Raw genomic sequence first — 25,692 nt, 5'->3', positions numbered from 1 at the left:
ACAGTATGTACTTCAACTCTGCTTCTCCGTCAAACACACCATCAGCAGGTTCATCAGAGTTTCATGGATAAATGTTAAAACTTTATCATATTATATAAACATGGACACCAGCTAACATGAAGGATGTCCAAATCAGCATGTTTGGCCTCAAATCCAAGTTCAGGTCCAGACTTGGTACTTTGTGACAAGATGGTTTCATGAAAAATGGATGCAGCTGGTATCGACTATATGACTTTACAATGTACAAATAGGCCATTTGATATATTTTACAGTCAAAATAAAAGTTATATTGTTATGCATTGTTTGACATGTTGGATTCGGTCTTCTGATTTGTACTTTCATTGTGTACTTTTCTTATATTCTGTGTACATTAAACACACCTGTATGTGTTCTATTGCCAGCTTGTTGATTCATTGTGTCATCAATCCACAGTTATATGTCTGTACCAGTACGTCTATATATGTATATATGTACATCAGTACATGTATACATATTTATGTCTATCAGTACATCTATATATGTATATGTCTGTATCAGTACATTTGTATCTATATAATATATGTCAGTACATTTGTATATATGTATATCAGTACATCTATATATCTATATCAGTACATGTATATATGTATATCAGTACATCTATGTATCTATATATGTATATCAGTACATCTATATACCTTAATATGTATATCAGTACATCTGTATATCTATATATGTATATCAGTACATATATATACAGTATATCATCCATCCATCCATCTTCTTCCGCTACAGTATATCAGTACATCTATATTTATATATCTATATCAGTGCATCTATATATTTATATATCTATATCAGTACATCTACATATTTATATATCTATATCAGTACATCTATATATCTATATATGGATATCAGTAAATCTATACATCTATATATTTACATCAGTATTTCTATATATGTATATGAGTAGATCTATATATACAGTATGTATATATGTATATGAGTACATCTATATATATACACACTATGTATATATGTATATGAGTACATCTATATATATATATATACAGTATGTATATACAGTATATATGTATATGAGTACATCTATATATACACACTATGTATATATGTATATGAGTACATCTATATATATATACAGTATGTATATACAGTATATATGTATATGAGTACATCTATATATATACAGTATGTATGTATATATATGTATATGAGTACATCTATATATACACTATGTATATATATATATATGTATATGAGTACATCTATATATATACAGTATGTATATATGTATGAGTACATCTATATATATACAGTATATTTGCATATGAGTACATGTATATATATACAGTATGCATATATATGTATATGAGTACATCTATATATATATATATATAAAAATGTATATGAGTACATCTATATGTATACACTATGTATATATATATGAGTACATCTATATTTATACATTATGTATATATATGTATATATATACATATATATATGTATATATATACATCTATATATATATATGCACTATGTATATATATATATATATATATATATATATATATATATATATATATATATATATATATATATATGAGTACATCTATATATATATATATATATGTATATATACACTATGTATATATATATGTATATGAGTACATCTATATATATATATATATATATATATATATATATATATATATATATATATATATATATATATATATATATATATATATATATATATATATATACATTATGTATATATATGTATATGTAGACATGCGTCAGAAGTGCTACGGACAGTATGGTTATGTTTGGGTTTTCCTGTGTTTGAAATCACTTCCTGTCCCGGTGCTCTTGTTTTGTCACTGTTTACTGTTTGGTCTCTGTCATTTGCGGCACCTTTATTTTCTGCTCCATGTCCCGTCAGCACACCTGTTCCCGGTTTAATTAGTTCTATTTAGTTCCACCTGAGTCCCTCCTTCAGTGCTTCGTCATTATTCTTTTGACACTGAGGCGGACTGGAGCGTTTTTGTCCACAGTGAGTAATACTTTTGTCTTTTTCACTTGCATTCTGCTGCTTTGTATCGTGTGCTTGGCTGATTTCAATTGTGTGCTTTTGCTGCTTTTCTATTGTGTTTGTGTTTCTTTGCTGTGACAGTTTGACCTTGCACTGCACATGTGTCAGGAACACAACATGAACAAACAACACACATTCAATCACTTGAGTCAGTGACAAACATGCAGTTAACAAACAAATGGCAAGCTGTCACTCACCATGGCTCTCTACTGCTGGCTAAGAGAGTCAAGGTGGGGCTGAGTGTTCGATGCAGGTGAACACACCTGCCCTCACTGATTAGGCCCAAGTTGGGCCGAACTATGGTTGTCAAAAGCTGGGTGTTAGAAGTACTATGTGAATACTTCTAGACTTGTGATGGTTTATTTAAGGTGTATTTACAAAAAGATCTCTGTCCTGACCAGGAGCTCAGATTTCCATGCATCACCAAACATCTGCCGAAATGTTGGTGCTTGGTTTCTTGTTGTTGTTGTTGTTCACCTTTTGACACTTTGGGGTTTAAATAAATGCAAAGTGTTTACAACTGCGTGCTTTGCCATCCTTGGTTTGGAAGTCCGGTTTACAATGGTTACATTACCTTCACCTGAGGTGGGGTGTGACAGTTGTGTGCTTTTGCTGCTTTTCTATTGTGTTTGTGTTGCTTTGCTGTGACAGTTTGACCTCGCACTGCACATGTGTGTGGGGGTGTGTGTTGTCTTTGTCCTCTACAAAGTCAGTGTTTGGTTTTTGTCATTTTGGGGATGGAGTGGCGCCGTTGGTTGAGTGGCTGTGCCAGCAACCTGAGGATTCCTGGTTCGATCCCCACCTTCTACCAACCGCGTCCCGTCCGTTGTGTCCTTGAGCAAAACACTTCACCCTTGCTCTTGCTCCTGATGGGTCGCGGTTAGGGCCTTGCATGGCAGCTCCCGCCATTAGTGTGAATGTGGAAATGGTGTCAAAGCGCTTTGAGTTTCTTGAAGGTAGAAAAGCACTTTAAAATCCTCCTCCCCCGTTCCTCACCGGAGCCACTTTAAAATCTTCCTCACCGGATCCACTTTAAAATCCACCTCCTCACCCATAAAGCCCTCAACAACCAGATCCCTTGCTACCTCACCAACCATACCCCTTCACGCAGCCTACGCTCCTCTGATGCCAACCTCCTCTCCCCACCACTCAGAACCAAGCTCTGGACCTGGGCTGACAGAGCCTTCTCCATTGCTGCTCCCACCCCCTGGAACACTCTTCCCAAACCCATCCGTGACTGCCCAGACCTTCCCACCTTCAAAAGCATTTTCAAAACACACCTTTTCAGACCTGCTTTTAACCAATGATTAGTGATTAGTGTTCTGTGTCTTGTAATGTCCTGTCTTGTAATTGTGCTGTATTATGTAATTTACAATGTACTGCTTTTATATTTCCTGTATTTTATCTTATTTTAAACTGTTTCATATTTAAATTTTTTCTCCTGTAAAGCGTCTGAGTGCTTTGAAAAGTGCTATACTAAATCAAATGTATTATTATTATTATTATTATTATTATTATTATTAAAGCACTATAAAAGTATAACCCATTTATCTACAAGGTCAATGTTGTGTGGCTTTGGTCAAAGTCAATATGTGTTTGGGTTCTGGTCATTTACAAAGTCAATATGCAGTGGTTCCCCCAGAAAGTTTATTAGCTAAGGTGTTGTCTCTATAGGGCATGGTGTCCAAAGTGCGGCCCGGGGGCCATTTGCGGCCCGCAGGTCATTTTTTAACGACCCCACGGCACATTTTAAAAATACGGTTGACAAAAATTAAAAACATAAGTGGGATAAAAGAGCAAACAGGTGAAATGTAACAAGAACATGTTGCAATGTTTACTCTAATAACACAAAGCTACCATGCAGGCTGTTTCTTTCTTTAAAAAATAATAGTGAATTATTGACCTATTCAAGGCTCCAATTACATCACATTAAATATTCCACTTTGAGATATTTTTGGGGGCAAATGTTGCATATTTTGTGTTTGCCATATAAAAAAACTGAGCTTTTTTTTTTTTAAAGAAGGGCTTAAAACGAACAAACAAAACAAACAACAATAAAACTTATAATTGACAGATACATCTGAAGTTGATTTCGAGACTATTGTTAAATGTAAAAAAAAAAATTATAATTTATTTTGTAACACTTTAATGAGTAGGACCCTTTTGGATCCCCAATAATTTTAGTGTGATTTGTTTTTAAGTGTCGTTGCTCAAAAAATAATAATGAATTAAAATCAATGGTGTTATTGACCTTTTTAAGGCTCCAATTATTATATAATCTCAAATATTCCACTTAAAAATTTTATTGGGTGAAAATATTGCATATTGTGTTTTTTCCATTCAAAAAAACATGGTTTTCTTTGACAAAAAGAGCATACAACTTAAATCTTTAAAAATGTTATATTGACAGACCTAATGTTGATCTAGAGATTTAAAACTTGAATAATAATAATACTGAATAATGACACATTTTTAATATTTTTTTGACAAACCCTTTGGGGTCCCCGGGATCAAGCCTGAGTGGAGGCCTAAATGTATATTTTTTTATACATATATTGTATTGGTTTTTAAACTAAATGGCTCCCGCTTGCTTTGATTTTTCAGTGTGCGGCCCTCAGTGGAAAATGTTTGTACACCCCTGCTATATGGGGAGGGAGTGTTTCCCGGGACAGGCGGCAGGACGGGGAGGTGGGTGGGTGGGTGTAAGGAACAGTGTAATTAGGCCTGTCTCCACCTCATCGCTTGATGTTAGTTTGTCTAAATTGTCAGACGATCGCTTCTCTGATGTCTCTTCTTTATCTGGACGTCGTCTTCTACTGCATTCAGCAACTTCGTCTCGATTGGAAGTAGGGCTGCAACTAACTATTAATTTGATAATCGATTAATCTGTCTTATTACTTCGATTAATCGGATAAAAGAGACAAACTACATTTCTATCCTTTCCAGTATTTTATTGGAAAAAAAACGCATACTGGCACATACTTATTTTGATCATTGTTTCTCAGCTGTTTGTACATGTTGCAGTTTATAAATAGTTTATATAAAAATAAATAATTGCCTCAACGCATAGCATAGATCCAACGAATCTGACTAAATTAATCGCCAACTATTTTTATAATCGATTTTAATTGATTAGTTGTTGCAGCCCTAATTGGAAGTTAGTCTGTCCTGCTTCTGGCTGAGTTTTGCCATAGTGAAAAAAAATAAAGTTATAAGGATTTTTACAAAATAACATTCAATAATCATGAATACATTATTTGGGATAAACCCACTTTAGCACAGGTGTAAGATAGTGACCTGTTATTTACAACATGTCGAATGGCCCTCAACATCGTCTGGGGAAACTGTGTGTCAAAGCACTTAATCGAGGTATTTTAATTTTGACAGAAAATATTTAATGCAACTGCAGTTTTACTTAACTCAATATTATTTATTACAAGAAACTACTCAAAGCATTAATACAACCCTATTTAAATTTTGAATGCGAGTGTGAATGTTGTCTATCTGTGTTGGCCCTGTGATGAGCTGGCGACTTGTCCAGGGTGTACCCCGCCTTCCGCCCAAATGCAGCTGAGATAGGCTCCAGCGACCCCAAAAGGGACAAGCGGTAGAAAATGGATGAATGGGTTTTATTTGGGGTCTGGTCAGGTCAACTACACGGTCAACATGTATTTAATTTGTGTCCTCATGGTTTTTTTTGGGGTCAGTTCAACTTCAAGGTCAACATGTATTTAATTTGTCCTTATGGTTTTGGTAAACTACAAGGTCAGTATGTATGTATTTTGTGTCATGGTTTTGGTCAACATGAATGTATTTTGTGTCCTCATGGTTTTGGTCAACTACAAGGTCAACATGTATGTATTGTCTCCTCATGGTTTTGGTCAACATTATGTATTTTGTGTCCTCATGGTTTTATTTGGGGTCAGGTCAACTACAAGGTCAATATGTATTTAATTTGTGTCCTCATGGTTTTATTTGGGGTCAGGTCAACTTCAAGGTCAACATGTATTTAACTTGTCCTCATGGTTTTGGTCAACTACAAGGTCAACATGTATGTATTTTGTGTCCTCATGGTTTTATTTGGGGTCAGGTCAACTACAAGGTCAATATGTATTTAATTTGTGTTCTCATGGTTTTATTTGGGGTCAGGTCAACTTCAAGGTCAACATGTATTTCATTTGTCCTCATGGTTTTGGTCAACTACAAGGACAGTATGTATGTGTTTTGGTCAACATGTATGTATTTTGTGTCATGGTTTTGGTCAACTATGTATTTTGTGTCCTCATGGTTTTATTTGGGGTCAGGTCAACTTCAAGGTCAACATGTATTTAATTTGTCCTCATGGTTTTGGTCAACTAGAAGGTCAGTATGTATGTATTTTGTGTCATGGTTTTGGTCAACTACAAGGTCAACATTATGTATTTTGTGTTCTCATGGTTTTATTTGGGGTCAGGTCAACTACAAGGTCAATATGTATTTAATTTGTGTCCTCATGGTTTTATTTGGGGTCAGGTCAACTTCTTCAAGGTCAACATGTATTTGATTTGTCCTCATGGTTTTGGTCAACTACAAGGTCAGTACGTATGTATTTTGTGTCATGGTTTTGGTCAACATGTATGTATGGTGTGCTCATGGTTTTGGTCAACTACAAGGTCGACATGTATGTATTTTGTGCCCTCATGGTTTTATTTGGGGTCAGGTCAACTACAAGGCCAATATGTAATTAATTTGTGTCCTCATGGTTTTGGTCAACATGTATATATTTTGTGTCCTCATGGTTTTATTTGGGGTCAGGTCAACTACAAGGCCAATATGTAATTAATTTGTGTCCTCATGGTTTTGGTCAACTACAAGGTCAACATTATGTATTTTGTGTCATGGTTTTGTTCAACGTATGTATTTTGTGTCCTCATGGTTTTGGTCAACTACAAGGTCAACATTATGTATTTTGTGACCTCATGGTTTTATTTGGGGTCAGGTCAACTTCAAGGTCAACATGTATTTAATTTGTCCTCATGGTTTTGGTCAACTACAAGGTCAGTATATATGTGTTTTGGTCAACATGTATGTATTTTGTGTCATGGTTTTGGTCAACTACAAGGTCAGTATGTATTTTGTGTTCTCATGGTTTTGGTCAACTACAAGGTCAACATGTATTTTGTGTCATGGTTTTGGTCAAATACAAGGTCAACATTATGTATTTTGTGACCTCATGGTTTTATTTGGGGTCAGGTCAACTTCAAGGTCAACATGTATTTAATTTGTCTTCATGGTTTTGGTCAACTACAAGGTCAGTATATATGTGTTTTGGTCAACATGTATGTATTTTGTGTCATGGTTTTGGTCAACTACAAGGTCAATATTTTGTATTTTGTGTCCTCATGGTTTTATTTGGGGTCAGGTCAACTACAAGGTCAATATGTATTTAATTTGTGTCATGGTTTTATTTGGGGTCAGGTCAACTTCAAGGTCAACATGTATTTAATTTGTCCTCATGGTTTTGGTCAACTACAAGGTCAGTATGTATGTTTTGGTCAACGTGTATGTATTTTGTGTCATGGTTTTGGTCAACATGTATGTATTGTGTCCTCATGGTTTTGATCAACTACAAGGTCAACATGTATGTATTTTGTGTCATGGTTTTGGTCAACTACAAGGTCAGTATGTATGTGTTTTGTGTCATGGTTTTGGTCAACATGTATGTATTTTGTGTCCTCATGGTTTTGATCAACTACAGGGTCAACATGTATGTATTTTGTGTCATGCTCTTGGTCAACTACAAGCTCCTCTTTCACATAACTCAATTGTAGGTTCTCTTTTGGTCTGATCCCAGAAAACCTGATGGTCTTCCATCAGCTGGATGAGCTTGCGAATCTTCCTCCGACATCTCATCTTCTACTTTGGCCTCCAAACCTCCAACAAGTTGCTCTGATTTATAGTTTTGGTTGCTGGGTTGTGTGTTTTGACTCTTCGTGTGCGTCCAGTATGTCCTTCACAAAGCTATGGCTGATTTCAGTAGGTGGTTTTTCATCCTCAAGAATAGGTATTTAGTGTGTATCCTCAAAACAAGTCTTCAGAAGATTAGGACCATTGGGGTCTTGGGGATTTGTAACTCCACTGACAGTTGGTCCTCTTGGGTCTCCTACGGGCGTGCCTCCGCAAGAGATCTGCAATCAACACACCTGCCCGTGATGAGCGACCAGCGTGTCTTAAGATCTGGCGGTGCCAGAACGTAGCTTCTCGTACCCAGAACAGTAAGCCAACACGTCTTCAGCCTTCTCTCTCCGTGTTCCCTTCCTGTTGTGTTCACCGTCTCGCTTGTCGTCCTCCAGCTTCCCTTTGTCGTCCTCGAGCTGTGTCTCGTCTACCTTTGGATTCTTTCTTTTCTTCCTGGACTTCGACCTCACGCCTGCCCACTGACCACGACGCCTCGCTCCTGTCCTCGACCATCCACCTGCCCTCTGACGTCCGAGCCTGTACTTTCCCCTTTTGGACGTCCGCCTCGATCTCAACACGCACACTCAACGTCCTCTGGTGACCACGCTCAGATAATACTTACACATAGTCACACTACATCTCTTTAAGCTAATCACACACTGCACTCACATACTGAGCTGTCAATAAACACGCTGACAGCTAACGTCATCGCCTCTCTGCCGTCTTCTTCTCCCGCTGTCCCGTCATACAATGTTATATATTCTTTCATTCGTTCGTTCATTCATTCATGTGTTATTTGTCATCATTCTTACACCATGAACTGCAACAACACTACACAACTTACACAATGTTTTCCATTTATTAATTCATGTGTTACTAATTTATCATTCTTACACCATGCACCGCAACACTAACCAACTCTCACACAATGTTCTCCCTTCATTCATTACTTTATTCATTAATTATCAAAGTTTACTTATATAGCCCTAAATCACGAGTGTCTCAAAGGACTGCACAAGCCACAACGACATCCTCTGCTCAGATCCCACATCAGGGCAAGAAGAAACTCAACCCAATGGGATTCAATAAGAAACCTTGGAGGGGACCACAGATGTGTCTAGCAGCTGCATTTTGTACCAACTGTAATCTTTTAATGCTAGACCCAGGGAGGCCCGAAAATACGTTAGAGTAATCGAGACGAGACGTAACGAAGGCATGAATAATGATCTCAGCATTGCTAGTGGATAAAATGGAACACATTTTAGCGATATTACGGAGATGAAAGAAGGCCGTTTTAGTAACACACAATGTGTGACTCAAGAGTTGGGTCGAAGATAATACCCAAATTCTTTAGAGTCTCCTTGTGTAATAGTTGTCAAATGTTAAGGTGGCATTATTAAATAGGTGTCGGTGTCTAGCAGAACCGATAATCAGCATTACAGTTTTCTTAGCGTTGAGATGCAAAAAATTAGAACCCTGGGGAACTCCACACGTTACCTTTAACATAGTCCGAGGTCACATTGTTATGGGAGACGCACTGCATCCTGTCAGTAAGATAATAGATAAACCAAGACAAGGCTATGTCTGACATACCAATACGTGTTTTGATACGCTCTAGTAAAATATTATGATCGATGGTATCGAAAGTAGCGCTAAGATCAAGAAGCAGCAACATAGATGACGCATCAGCATCCATCGTTATAGATCATTAGTCATTTTTGTGAGTGCTGTCCCCGTCGAGTGATTTGCCTGAAACCAAATTGAAAGGGCTTACAGAGATTGTTAGACACTAACTGTTCATTTAGCTGCTGTGCAACAATTGTTTGTTTTTTTTAATTATTTTTTTATATAGAGGATTTTCGAAATAAATGGTAGGTGGTAGTTTACCATGAGGTATTGAACACACACACACACACACACACACACACACACACACACACACACACACACACACACACACACACACACACACACACACACACACACACACACACACACTTTACGGCCTACTAGCTATCATGAAAACACATCTATCCCAGTGGTAGTTGCTAGTATTCTTCCATACATCTTATTCTGTTTATCTGGGCAGGAGCATAAGCATAAAAACCCAGACTTTGTTCTACCCAACTACTTTGTCGAGCGCCTCCCTTGTTCCGGATGTGTTCCCACATGAGCCTGTGTTGAGACATGGGCTCTAATCTACTAAAGGTTTGCGTGGAATGAAGCATGTGCAACCTTGATAGAACGCACAATTATCTACTAAGCTTGTGCACTGAAGATTATAAATAGTTCATGCAATCCATTTAGCACTCGTAATGTGATTTATCAAAATACATTGCTGCATTCATCTTAGTCTAGTCAGTGAGGTGACCAAGAACTCAATGGTCACTCTGTCAAAGCTATAGCATTCCTCCGTGGAGAGAGGAGAACTTTCCAGGACAACCATCTCTGCAGAAATCCAACAATCAGGCCTGTATTGTATAGTGGCCAGACGGAAACCATTTCTTTAGTAAAAAGTTTGCCAAAATGTACCCAAAAACTCTCAAACCATGAGAAACACAATTCTCTGGTCTAATGAGACAAAGACTGAACTCTTTGGTGTGGATGTCCGGTGTCATATTTTGGAGGAAACTAGGCACCACTCATCACCAGCCCAATATCATCCCTACAGTGAATTAGGGTGATGGCAGCATCATAACATAAACTGGGAGACCAGTCAGCATAGAGGGAAATATGAATGTAGCAATGTACAGAGACATCATGGATGGAAACCAATGCTTCCCATCCAACCTGATGGAGCTCGAGAGGTGCTGCAAAGTGGAATGGGCGAAACTGCCCAAAGATGGTCATCAAACTTGTGGCATCGTATTCAGAAAGTTGAGGCTGTAATTGCTGCCAAAAGTACATCAGTTAAAGTATTGACAAAATGCTGTGAAAACTTACAAGTGATTTAAATTTTTTAAAAATGAATAAATGAATAAATAAAAAATCACATTGTCATTGAGGGGTAATGTGTGTAGAACATTAAGGAGAACAATAATGTATTCCATTTTGGAATGAGGCTGTAATATAACATGTAGAAAAAAATGAAGCACTGTGAATACTTTCTGGATGCACTGAATTAACATGATGGATTGTGTGTGTGTGTGTGTGTGTGTGTGTGTGTGTGTGTGTGTGTGTGTGTGTGTGTGTGTGTGTGTGTTCAAGAGAGTTGCATGCTTATGTTAAGAGGCAGCAGAGTAATTAATGTGTGTAATGTGTGCTCTCTGTGATGACTGAATGAATTGGAACATTTCTGGTCCAGCTGTCAGCCCACATTCATTCCTCCGACCAGATGGTAGCACACTTCATGAGTACCTCATGGGTACATGTTAGTATGAATACTTCCTTTGCATTGCATTCATATCATCATTGAAATTGCTATTCTCCAGGATAGTGTGTAACATTAAGGTTAGAAACATGCGCTGTCATATATTTAAAAGTGTAATGGTATTTTTAAGTAGTCAAAGTACGGTACTTGTACTTTTTTGAAGTCTTAGTACTTGTGGTAGTGTACTTGAAGTTTCTTGTAGTCAAAGTACTTAGTTTTTTTAGTTGTAGTACTTGTAGTAATACACTTTACTACAAGAAATTAAACTTCAAGAAACGAGTAGTGTGCTTGTAGTTTCCAATAGTACTTGTTGTCATGCACTTTACTAATAGTTTATTGTAGTTGTAGTATTGTACTGGTAGTTTCTTGTAGTTGTAGCATTTGTAGTAGTGTACTTGTAGTTTCTTGTAGTTGTTGTACTTGGAATGTAACTTTTCTAGGTACTTGCTGTTGAAGCACTTAAGTTGTGTACTTGCAGTTTCTGATAGTTGGAATACTTATAGTAATGCACTTTATTAGTTTCTCATAGTTGTACTTTTAGTAGTGCACTTTTATTTCTCGTAGTCATAGTACTTGTAGTATTGCACTCATAGTTTCTTGAAGTCTAAGAACTTTTACTTTCTTGCAGTCGCAGTATGTATAGTATTGTACTTGTAGTAGTAGTAGTACTTGTAGCAATGTACTTTACCCATTTCTTGTAGTCGTAGTACTTGATGTACTTAATGTACTTTTAGTTTCTTGTACTTGCAGTAATTGTAGTAGTGTACTCAAGTTCTTGTAGCTGTAGTACTTCTAGTAGTTCACCTTAGTTTCTTTTAGACATAGTACTTGTATTTTACTTGTAGTTTCTTGTAATCATACTACTTGTAGTATTTTACATTTAGTTTTGTGTAGTAGTAGTAGTACTTGTAGTATTAGCAGTTTCTGGTAGTCGGAATGCACGTAATACTGTATCTATAGTGTCTTGTAGTCATAGTACTTGTAGTATTGTACTTGTAGTTTCTTGTAGTTGGAGAACTTTTGGTAGTGCACTCTTGTTTCTTGTAGTCGTAGTACTTGTATTTTACTTGTCGTTTCTTGTTGTAGTATTAGTAGTACTTGTCGTATTGTATTAGTGGTTTCTTGTAGTCGTAGTATGTGTTGTATTGTACTTGTAATTTCTTGTAGTTGTAGTATTTGTAGTTTCTTGTAGTTATGGTTACTAGTAATTGTAATACTTTACTAGTTTCTTTTAGTCGTAGTACTTGAATTAATGTACTTTATTTGTTTTGTGTAGTTGTAGTACTTGCAGCAGTGTGCTCATAGTTTTTTGTAGTTGTAGTTTCTTGTATTTGTAGTACAGTGGTACCATAACTCAGTGGTCCCCAACCACCGGGCCGTGGATCGATTGGTACCGGGCCACACAAGAAATAAAATATATATATATATTTTTAATTAAATCAACATAAAAAACACAAGATACACTTACAATTAAAAAAACACCCTCCACATCCCGGGTCCGTGGGACAAATCTTCAAGCGTTGACCGATCCGCAGTTACAAAAAGGTTGGGGACCACTGCCCTAACTTACAAGCATGATTCGTTTCATGACCAAGCTCGTAACTCAGAACACTCAAGCAGAACCTGCCCAATTAAATCAATTGAAACCAATTAAATCCATGACTGGTCCTTCTAAAACAACACCATTTTATCATGTAAAATGCCATTTATTAAGAAAAACAATATTTGAGATAGTAAATACTGTTTGAAAATCCATACAAAAGGATATACTACATAGAACTACAGTACTTTTATGTAGTAATGTATTAATATTGTACAACATTTATTTTGGGGAGCAGACTAATGCGTGTCTGCTTCACTTATTCTCGGTCTCGCATTGCCAAGTCCTTGTGTTATCCCCTTATTTTAAGCTACTTGTTTTTATAAAGCTGCAGCGTGATGCTCTCGTCGCATACAGCAACACTAACTCTGACGTCTTTGAGGGACAGACCGGAGAAGCCACTTCCAAGTGAGTCTGTCAAGCAAAGCTAATGTTCGACCATCCGGTTTGTTTGAGTCAGGACTAGACACAACAAATTGAAATATAGATTTTGCAGCTTTTCAATATTTTTCAAGATAAATGTTCGTCGTTTAAGGCCGCATGGTAGGACATGTTTTTAATGGTTGGTTTCTTCGCACTAACTTTCTTAGTTAGTTGTGGTGGAGGGCAGGATGTTGATCTCGGCGCTCAAACACGCACATATAACCTAATCAAACTGTACGTTTGTTTCTTGTGTAGATAAAGTTGGAACAACAACGTGTAACAAAATATTAACGCTTTATCACTCTAACAGCACAAACCTGTTCCAAATATTAAGCCTAAAGACTAAATGTAAAAATTCAAATGTAAATGTTAAATCTAAAAGTGAGTGCAAATTGTTGAATCTAAACCTAAATGTTAAATCAAAATCTAAATGTTAAAGCTAAATCTTAGTTCTAGATCCTAAATCTAAATATAAATGTGCGCTAAATCTCTCGCCTAATGTAAAGATGAATATTTACAGAATGTCAATATTCCACCAATCAGAGGCCTCTCAGCCGTAAAGCTACGTCCACATCTCTGCCTCTCAGTGAACGACACTCCTACATCTTTCTTACTGCAGAAGGAAACATGACAGATGATTAATGACAGTCAATGCCAATAAAGTTGCATATTGTTAAATATGTTAGCTCCAAACACATGGTGTGTTGCATGTGTTGGAAATCGCAAAAAGCCGCTGCCTGACCAGGGCTCAGAAAATCTGCAGAGACTCCTCCCACCCCCACCAAGGACTGTTTTCACTGCTGGACTCTAGAAAGAGGTTCCGCAGCCTCTGTAGCAGCTTCTTCCCTCAGGCCATAAAACTCTTGAACACATTATAATAATCTCCTCAATTCCCACCAAAAAACGGATTAACTCGCTGCAATACAAAGACAATAAAACATACATCCATAAACCTGGATGCATATGCAAAAGTGCAATATATTTATCTGTACAGTAATGTATTTATTTATATCTGCACCTTATTGCTCTTTTATCCTGCACTACAACGAGCTAATGCAATGAAATTTCGTTCTTATCTGTACTGCAAAGTTCAAATTTGAATGACAATAAAAGGAAGTCTAAGTCTAAGTCTAATAAACACAAGACACTCAAACACCTGATGGCTTCACTTCCACATTGGACAATGAATGGAATTGCTTCTTACACCGAGTCATGCAGTCTGCATGAATACACATATTTCTATATGTATGTGTCTTTCATCATTTCGCTGATGATTGTGTCACATATGAACATTACTTTGCAGCAAACAACGCGATCACTGCAGCAACCAGTTAACACGCTTGCTGTCGAACGGTTCTTAAGAATATGTCTTAATTGTGAGATAAATGGTAAAACATGATCATAGTGAGTGTGAAGTCATTTGGTCAGACGTTTGGATCCGGCGCGTGCCAATATGCACTTTTGGTATTTAGTATGGGGAACATATTCACCATTAATTAGTTGCTCATTAACATACAAATTAGTAACATTTTGGCGCTCAATTAGTCATTATTAAGTACTTATTAATGCCTTATTGTGCATGGCCTTATTATACAACCAGTTATTATATAACCCTAACCCTAACCAAATAACTCTAAACTAAGTCTTTGTTACTTAGAATATGTTCCCCTACGGTCCAAATAACTCTCAATTAAGTCTTTGCTACTTAGAATATGGGCTCGCTGAGAATCGGTATTTAAAAGGAATTACGATGAAGGAAAGATTACTTTAATTCACAACCACGTAAACACGAGAATGTCACCCCTATCCTTCAATCATTGGACTGGCTTCCGGTCTCATCCCGGATCAACTACAAAATGTTGCTACACATATACTTATCTTCAAGAACTCATCACCCTACAGTCCACCACCCTCACCTTCAGACCCACAAACAACCTGATCCTCCAAGTCCCCAGCACCAGGGTCACCACCATGAGAGTGATCGAGCTTTCTGCTCGGCCGCACCACGCCTATGGAACAGTCTCCCAATCCATCTGAGGGCTATTCAGAGCCTGACCTCTTTTAAAATAGGCCTGAACATTTTTTATTCAGAAAGGCTCATCACTAATATGAATTTAGCCTTGTCTTTTTTTTTTATTGAGTATGTTTTGTCTCCGCCACGCTGTTTTTAAATTTATGAATTTGTAGCACTTTGAATGTATTAGTATTTTTATAACTTTTACTTGTTCATGCACATAATAAATATTAATAAAGCATTTAGGTGTATTCAATAAATGAATGTATTCTTGGTTGCCAAAAAGGGATTAAAAGAAATATTTTAGTAATGACACATCTCATCTTTGCATAATTTACTAGACTGCTCCTAGAAGATGCACAGATGAGATGTGTCAATATCAAAAATATTACTTTGAATCACTTTGGCACACATAAGATGTTGTCTGGGGTAGATTTACAGTTTTAAAGGTTACTTCAAAACGTAAACAGTACAGTAGGTACTTTATCACGTATGTAACTCTCCTATAGGTAATCTAATACACGTATGCACAGATGATTGATTGATTGATTGAGACTTTTATTAGTAGGCTGCACAGTGAAGTACATATTCTGTACAATTGACCACTAAATGGTAACACCTGAATAAGTTTTTCAACTTGTTTAAGTCGGGGTCCACTTAAATTGATTCATGATACAGATATATACTATCATATATACTATCATCATAATACAGTCATCACACAAGATAATCATCAGGGTGTATACATTGAATTATTTACATTATTTACAATTCGGGGTGGGGGGGTAGGTTTGGTTGTTATCATCAGTCATCAACAATTGAGAACAGAGAAATGGATATTGAAACAGTGTAGGTCTGACTTGGTAGGATATGTACAGCAAGTAGTGGACATAGAGAGAGAGAGAGAGAGAGATCAGAAGGCATAAGAAAGATATCTGCATTTGATTGTTTACATTTGATTATTGACAACAATCCGGGGAGGGTGTTAGTTTAGGGTTGAAGTTGCCTGGAGGTGTTCTTTTAGTGCGGTTTTGAAGGAGGATAGAGATGCCCTTTCTTTTATACCTGTTGGGAGCGCATTCCACATTGATGTGGCATAGAAAGAGAATGAGTTAAGACCTTTGTTAGATCGGAATCTGGGTTTAACGTGGTTAGTGGAGCTCCCCCTGGTGTTGTGGTTATGGCGGTCATTTACGTTAAGGAAGTAGTTTGACATGTACTTCGGTATCAGGGAGGTGTAGCGGATTTTATAGACTAGGCTCGGTGCAAGTTGTTTTACTCTGTCCTCCACCCTGAGCCAGCCCACTTTGGAGAAGTGGGTAGGAGTGAGGTGGGATCTGGGATGGAAGTCAAGAAGTAATCTGACTAGCTTGTTCTGGGATGTTTGGAGTCTAGATTTGAGGGTTTTGGAGGTGCTAGGGTACCAGGAGGTGCTTGCGTAATCGAAAAAGGGTTGAACGAGAGTTCCCGCCAGAACCTTCATGGTGCTTTTGTTGACCAGAGAGGAGATTCTATAGAGAAATCTTGTTCGTTGGTTGACCTTTTTGATTACCTTTGTTGCCATTTTATCACAGGAAATGACGTGTCGATATCAAAATTATGTTGAATCACTTTTTGGCAACCAGGAATACATTTATTTAATGAATACATCCAAACACGTGCATGAACAAAGACAAGTTTATATTGTATGTACAAACCCCGTTTCCATATGAGTTGGGAAATTGTGTTAGATGTAAATATCAACGGAATACAATGATTTGCAAATCCTTTTCAACCCATATTCAATTGAATGCACTACAAAGACAAGATATTTGCTGTTCAAACTCATAAACTTAATTTATTTTTTGCAAATAATAATTAACTTAGAATTTCATGGCTGCAACACGTGCCAAAGTAGTTGGGAAAGGGCATGTTCACTCACCACTGTGTTACATGGCCTTTCCTTAACAACTCTCAATAAATGATTGGGAACTGAGGAAACTAATTGTTGAAGCTTTGAAAGTGGAATTCTTTCCCATTCTTGTTTTATGTAGAGCTTCAGTCGTTCAACAGTCTGGGGTCTCCGCTGTCGTATTTTACGCCTCATATTGCGCCACACATTTTCGATGGGAGACAGGTCTGGGCTGCAGGCGAGCCAGGAAAGTACCCGCACTCTTTTTTTACGAAGCCACGCTGTTGTAACATGTGCTGAATGTGGCTTGGCATTGTCTTGCTGGGGGCGTCCATGAAAAAGACGGCGCTTAGTTGGCAGCATATGTTGTTCCAAAACCTGTATGTACCTTTCAGCATTAATGGTGCCTTCCCAGATATGTAAGTTACCCATGCCTTGGGCACTAATGCACTCCCATACCATCACAGATGCTGGCTTTTGAAGTTTGCGTCGATAACAGTCTGGATGGTTCGCTTCTCCTTTGGTCCGGATGACACGATGTCAAATATTTCCAAAAACAATTTGAAATGTGGACTCGTCAGACCACAGAACACTTTTCCACTTTGCATCAGTCCATCTTAGATGATCTCGGGCCCAGAGAAGCCGGCGTCGTTTCTGGATGTTGTTGATAAATGGCTTTCGCTTTGCATAGTAGAGCTTTAATTTGCACTTACAGATGTAGCGACCAACTGTATTTAGTGACAGTGGTTTTCTGAAGTGTTCCTGAGCCCATGTGGTGATATCCTTTAGAGATTGATGTCGGTTTCTGATACAGTGCCGTTTGAGGGATCGAAGGTCACGGTCATTCAATGTTGGTTTCCGGCCATGCCGCTTACGTGGAGTGATTTCTCCAGATTCTCTGAACCTTTTGATGATATTATGGACCATAGATGTTGAAATCCCTAAATTTCTTGCAATTGCACTTTGAGAAACGTTGTTCTTAAACTGTTTGACTATTTGCTCACGCAGTTGAGGACAAAGGGGTGTACCTCGCCCCATCCTTTCTTGTGAAAGACTGAGCATTTTTTGGGAAGCTGTTTTTATCCCCAATCATGGCACCCACCTGTTCTCAATTAGCCTGCACACCTTTGGGATGTTCCAAATAAGTGTTTGATGAGCATTCCTCAACTTTATCAGTATTTATTGCCACCTTTCCCAACTTCTTTGTCACGTGTTGCTGGCATCAAATTCTAAAGTTAATGATTATTTGCAAAAAAAAAAAAAAAGTTTATCAGTTTGAACATCAAATATTTTGTCTTTGTAGCATATTCAACTGAATATGGGTTGAAAATGATTTGCAAATCATTGCATTCCGTTTGTATTTACATCTAACACAATTTCCCAACTCATATGGAAACGGGGTTTGTAGCTTCTAACCAAGAAAGGGGTTTTAGCACATCAATATGGGATCAATCACAGTCCTTTACAATCTCAGTATTACCATAGAACATCCTTACAATAACCACAAATATAAAGCGTTTGTCTTACATGTAGTAATCAGTTATGGACAGATCAAGCCCCAGCAGCAGTGCAGTTTTATCGAGCGATGGAATCAGTTTTTGGCACAAGATCATTAGGAGCAAATAATTGATTTAACTTACGGCTATGAAGATGTCACAATTGATGACTCGCCTGCTGATGGCATCTTAGCAGTAAAAATTAAATGTGTTCTCTTCACTTTATCCCAGTTGTACGCATATTACGATGTGGAACATGCTATAGCCACATATTTTGGGTTTGTTTTTGGAAAAACATCTGATTGGCATCTCGTTCATTGTACGCTATTAAAGAGCTGTGATTGGACATATCCCAAAACGTGTCCCACCCATCTACAAGACGAAATTAAATATGATTGGATTTCAATTCTGTCAACAATTTAGTCTCGTTTTTATACAGTACGTTGACTAACATGTCAGTTAATTGTGTTATTGTCTCAGTCAACCTGCCTTTGTTTTGATTTGTCTTCGTCTTATTTTTACCCGCTCCAATGTAAAAACCAATAAAATAAATTACAATAGGGCCTCTGCGGTGTTTCGCATCACATTTGCAGTGCTCGCTCCACTGCTCCAATCCTAATATACAGCTTTCAGCCCATGGCAGGCACAGATGCACGGGCACGGATAATCTCTTTGCTTACCAACAAGGTCCCACTCGCCATTGGGTATGTAGGTGGAAATGTCCACATCCATCATCTGGAGGTCCAGCAGCCAGCCGTTGTGTGTCCAGGATCCAAACTTCAGGTCACACTTCTGCACATCAAATGGGAACCAGCGCACATCGATGTAGCATGTACTCTTCAAGATGCCTGGGGATGTTAGTTATTGCACATTATCTGTTACATTCCCTGGTCTGGACCTCAGGATGTAGAGCAAAGAAGGCAATGAGCAGGCAAGAAGTCTGGTTAATCAGGAAAAACACAGGTAGTGCAAAACAAATGTAGTGCAGCATGGAAGTGCACAGAAGACAGACACTTGTTGAGGTACAAAGATCCAGCACAAGGAGCAACAGGTAAAACTAAATAGGCTAGATTAACTAATGAAAAACAGGTGTGGTAGCATGAAATATAACCAAAAATGAATGTGCAGCAAAACAAGGAATCTAACAGGAAGTAGAACCAAAACTGCAAACAAAGTCAAAACTACCATGTGGAATCATGATATTGTCCCTTTTACGCTAACTTTCATGTCACTAACAATGTTAAGTCTTTTAGAGAATTAAGTTAATGTGTTCATAAATTAATTTTTTACTCATTCAGGGTGAGCAGTCCAAGCAGCAAACGCCAGAATTTCCTCTCTTCGACTTCTTCTTCCAGCTCCTTTTAGGCAATCCCAAGGTGTCTCCAGGTCAGTTGGGTAGAGATGCGCGGTTTGCGGACACAACCGCGGAGTCCGCGGATTATCCGCGGGTCGGGTGGTTGAAATAAAAATAAATTAGATTTTATCCGCTGGTCGGGCGGTTGAAATAAAAATAAAAAAAAGATTTTAAATAGATTCAGTTAGTGGCAGTTAAACCAATTCGGAAATATATATACATAGTTAAATGTTGTTACCCACATACGAAAAACGAGCAGGCACCTGCAGCACGCCACAACAGAAGAAGAAAAAAAAAAAGAGATGGCAACGCCGGCAGCAAACGTGGTCCGCGACAAACTAAAAAAGGGAATACTAAAGACGAGGGGAAAAAAAAGCCAGAAAAGTTCAGCGTGGACTCGTTTTTATGAGGTTGTAAATCAGGATGATAGTAATGCTGGCTACGTGATTTGCAAGAGCTGCGACGCTGTTTATGTCTACGACAGTCACAAAACCGGGACATCTAACATGGTGCATCACATTTGTGCAAAACCCCGAACCTCCACAAACACCCTGAGCATGAGCAGTTTCGTCCGCCGTGATCCCAGAAGAGTGCCACAGGATGTTAAAACAAGATAGAACGCAGCTGCCTGCAGCAGTTTGAGTGGCGCGAGCGCGCTTGGAGGTGCGCTCAGCGCGGCTCCCAGATGATTGCGCTGTCTGGGCCGTGACAGCGTGGCACGCATTGAATGTCTCTGCTCCATTGGATCAGTCTCCTTTCTTTAACAGGCAAAAGCTTTATAACCTCACTAATGCCTTGCATCGTCTATATTAGATATATAACAACGGGTGGGTGCGGGCGGGTGCGGTTTTGATAAAATGTTAGTTCGGGTGGATGGCGGATGGGTGACGACTTTTGTGATGCGGTTGCGGATGAAATAATTGCCTATCCGCGCATCTCTACAGTTGGGAGACAGACTATATTCAGATTTTTCCGATGTGACATGTTTGATTTTTTCATGTCAATGTGAACAGTATAATTCCAATTGGAATTTCAAATATATGACCGAAGCCTTTCATATGCGGACAAAAACTGAGTAGGCAGCCCGTGCAACTGCAGTCTGAACGATCGTGTCATGTTCATCCGTCCTATACGTCATCAAAAAGCGACCAACTTTTTTTTTTCCAAAATAGACAGTTGCGAAAAGAAATGGTGAACAACACGTCAATGTCCCGTCACATCAAAGCAAATGCTTCAGAAGCAAGCGCCTGAGCCAGAATTCCAACCCTCCTCGTTCTTAATCTGCTACACTAAATATTTCATGAGAAAACGTTGACCATGGTTGCACAAAATCCTTGAAATTGCCACAAATGCACCAGGACTGAAACCTACTAGAATTGGAGCCACGTTTACTTCCCGTCTATGGATGTTCTCATTTGTCTGTCTAGTCCGACTCAATTAGTCAGAACTAGTCTGGCTAGATCTGACTAATTTAAGTATATGATGAAGTATATAATTGATGAAACCTACTCAGTTGAGAAGCAAAATGTCTTCTAAGACAAACTGAACGGTTTAGTTGCGGTCGATTGAATTCCCTGAGAATGTTTACTTCTGTAAACACATTGCATCATGTGCGCAGGCGGGTCACTTCAGGGATCTAGTCCTTTCACCATAGAATCACATTTATTTTTGTAAGGTGAACCACTACATACAAATATACAATTTAACATAACATTGGAATTAGGTATCATACCCTGCATTGTGAACGTAGTCTTAGTTTCTTCAACGTGTCCTGGGTCTTCTTCATAGACTCCTGACCAGATGTCTGAGCCACATCACCTGGCCCCTCTCAATGTGGAAGAGCCTCCGCTATATTTGACTGGTAAATAGAGCTCTTTCTTCACCTTGACAGACTGACGCAGAGTCTGTATCGTCCTGTCGGTCAATATTGCGACCCTTCACTCACTCGTGAACTAGGTACTTAAAATCCTTCATTTTGAGCAGAATCTCATCCCTGAACCAGAGATATAATTCTACTCTTTTCTGGGTGTGGATCGTATTAATTAACTTATGTTTATAATTGTTCTGTGAAACTGTTGAATTTTGCAGATGGCATTACTGTCATTAGTCTCATACAGGACGGCGACGTGCCTGCCTACAGATGGGAGATGGGACAACGTGCTGTCAAAACTATCTGGAGCTGAACCCACTCAAGACTGTGGAGATGACAGTGGACTGTTGGCGAAGCCCCCCTTCTCCCCCCACTCACCATTCTGAACAGCACAGTGTCTACTGTGGACTCTTTCAGGTTCTAGGAATCCACAATCTCCCACATAAACACAATCAGAAAAAAGGCACAGCAGAGAATGTACTTCCTGCGTCAGCTCAAGAAGTTCATCCTTCCCCAGGAACTGCTGATCATGTTTTAAACCTCCATCCTTCTGTCTATCATGTGCACCTCTATCACTGTCTGCTTTGGATCTGCAACCAAGCTGGACAGACACCGACTTCCACAGACAATTAGGACTGCAGAAAAGATCATCTGTGTCGACCTTCACCCCATCCAGTACTTTCCAGGGTCAGGAAACGAGCAGGTAGCATCACTACAGACCTCTCACACCCTTGGTCACAAACCGTGCAAACTTCTTCCCTACGGCAGGCATTACAAAACACTGTGTGCCAAAACAACCGGTCATAAGAACAGTTTCTTCCCTCAGACTATCAATCTGATGTATGCTGTGAAATAACCCTGGAACTAATTTGTCACTGTGAATGTACTAACTCATCTTCACTTCACCATCTTTTTGCTGTTGCTCTATTCACCACTACACTATTATTTATTAGCCTTGCACATATTAGTTATGTAAGTACTTGCTTATAATTATAGTTAATTGTTTATATTTATTCATTACATTGAACAAGAGAGCATAGCCAACCAAGTCAAATTATTCATGTGTTAAAGGTGATTCACATTTTTATTCTGATTCTGATTAAGTCTGGCGGACACAGGGACCAAGTTGAGTCTCACTTCCAGTTGGTTGTAGGGAATGTTTAGACGCGCATTAATGAGATTCCATCTAGCACTTCCTGTTTGAACAGTTTGTTGGCATTCTTGCAATAAAGACATGTTTGGAAGAGTTTTTTTAAACCGCCACATTGGCAACTGCTACAAGCCAAAACATTTTGGAACAAGCACATGTGTTTGAACAGTCAGTATTTCCCCTGAAATCAATCCATGTCTGGAGTAAAAGAGAGATGTGCAGAAATCAATTAACTTTGTTTTATGTCAGAGTCTTACCTGGTGGGATATACTGGCAGGCTCCTGTGGCGTTGACCAGCACATTTGTATGGAAAGTTGCATCAAACCTCTCATCAGCACTGCAGGGAGTTTCATAATAAACCAGAAAGTGCACAGTTAGCATTTACACACATCTCAGATCATTGAATCGATCACACCTGGACTGTACAGTTTGTCTTGGAGGACTTAACAGATTTTATCCGGTAATATCAGCTCTAGTCAAACTAGATCTGGTCTATCTAACCTGCGAGCATGAACTGATGAAGCCTCTTTGTATGAGAGACGGAACCTCATCTAAGAGGATCTGAACCCAGCAGGCAGAAGACATTGATACAACGTTGATTATACATACGTGTTCTTTAAAACTGACTTTGAAACAATGTTGCAAAATAGTTGTATTTTTAAATCAAGACAATGTTGGTGTATAATGTAGGATCCATGTAGTTGGTTGCGAAATTACCAAATTTCATTGGCGAAATCAACATCACAACCTGACATTGAATAAACGTTGTCAAAAAGCATATTGTTTCAACGTTGAATTTGTGTTGTAAAATATTGGTTGGAAAATGACCTAAATTCAATGGTCAAATCATTGTTAGAACCCAACATTGATTAAATGTCGTCAAAAAGCATGTTGTTCCAAGGTTAGGTTTTAGTTGCTCAACATCAGGACCTAATTCAACAAGTTCTTAACGTCGTTCAATGTCTTGTGCCTGCTGGGAACAGTCCAGTTGTGATCGACTAAATGCCTTGAGAATACAATGATCTGATGAATGACAACATTCACCGGCAGTTCCATCAGATAATCAGGTGAGAATAAATGTTGCAGCCAGGACGAGATTAAGGGATTAGTGTCGACCCAGACGGACAAATGTGTTTGATTTTATGCTTCAACTTCAATAATCTGTGTTTGCTGTTCTGAGGGATTAGCAAAGCCAAGCAAACATGTAAATTGTATTTCACGGTTATACTTCGAATGAGTTTAAAATGTTTCAAGGTTACACTTGTGCAAATCAGACTAAAGATTGTTGACTTTTCAGTCACATTGATACTTAACAATTAACAATACTGATGCTAAAAACACACACACACACACACACACACACACACACACACACACACACACACACACACACACACACACACACACACACACACACACACACACACACACACACACACACACACACACAGAGTAATGCTTGTAGCCAATGATCCCTTGAAGGTGCATGCCTGGGGTACAAATGATTTCCCATGCAGGAGTCCCACCCTGGCATAGCATATGAAAAGAAAATGTTTTATTTTATTTTCATTGAATGTTTGCCAAATCACCTATATCACAACATAATTTAATAGAAATGACAGCTGTCATTTGATTATAATAAGACATTTAACTTGATGTCAGGTTTAGGACAGGTGTGCTGCTGGTGTGACCACAGTGTGCACGTCTGATGTTGTTCACATGTGCTCAGGGTGTTTGTCTGTTTGCACACGTGCAAAATTAGGGGGGAAATAGCTTGTAGCTATGTGCCACATCGGCAATTGCCTAAGGCAGAATTCTCTAGGGGGCGCCTTATGGATGAGGGGGGAAAAAAGGTTCATATTTATTTGTGCTTAGCAGTCATCAAGATATGTGCATCAAATAGGCAGGATACCAGTGTTCTGGCAAGACTTGCGCCCTAATACAAGTCATGCAATCTGCCAATGAATCCAAAGAATGCGTACATGTGATTGTGCATATGGAACATCCTGTTACGGTGGGGGTCGCATGGTTATGTGCTGGTCGTTTCCCCAAGATGCAGATGGACGTTCGGAAGCAGCGTACAGGTGAAAAAAAGGGTCTGTTATCAAAACTAGGCAAGAATACAAAATATAGGAATGCGCGGCTGGGAATGGAAGCTATAGAAAAACTAGCACAGGAATAAAGAGCAAGAAACGTGAAGCAAACAAAACAGCCAGACAGAGTGTGGCATGAAGCAGGAATAAATAGCTCTCTGATTAGTGACCGGGAGCAGGTGAGCGTCCCGACCACTAACCAGTGGCAGATAAGTAAGTACATTTTATTTATAAAGCGCTTTTCACAGATAAAATCACAAAGCGCTGTACAAAACATAGGTGAAGTAAAACAACAATTCAATTTAAAACAACAGAGGCAACACCATACAAAGGATACACAGTGTATTAAAAATGATAGTTAAAAGGTGCATTAACTAAAAGCTTTAGTAAAAAGAGAAG

At 38.5% G+C, this 25,692-nt stretch overlaps 1 protein-coding gene across 1 annotated transcript in view; it reads right to left on the bottom strand.

Moving 5' to 3' along the window:
• The window catches only part of LOC133622132 (neuronal acetylcholine receptor subunit alpha-7-like), a 127,106-nt gene that overhangs the window by 20,461 nt on the left and 80,953 nt on the right, over positions 1–25,692 (bottom strand). Inside the window, exons 5-6 of the mRNA XM_061984681.1 lie at positions 23,458–23,537; positions 19,507–19,674 (exon numbers count right to left, since the gene is read on the bottom strand). Coding sequence (XP_061840665.1) covers positions 19,507–19,674; positions 23,458–23,537 — 248 coding nt within the window. The remainder of the gene's footprint in view (positions 1–19,506; positions 19,675–23,457; positions 23,538–25,692) is intronic.

Source organism: Nerophis lumbriciformis, linkage group LG25, assembly GCF_033978685.3.
Source record: "Nerophis lumbriciformis linkage group LG25, RoL_Nlum_v2.1, whole genome shotgun sequence".
Classification (NCBI taxonomy): domain Eukaryota; kingdom Metazoa; phylum Chordata; class Actinopteri; order Syngnathiformes; family Syngnathidae; genus Nerophis; species Nerophis lumbriciformis.
The sequence above is the reverse complement of the archived record's forward strand: the minus strand, read 5'-3'. Positions and strand labels throughout refer to the sequence as shown.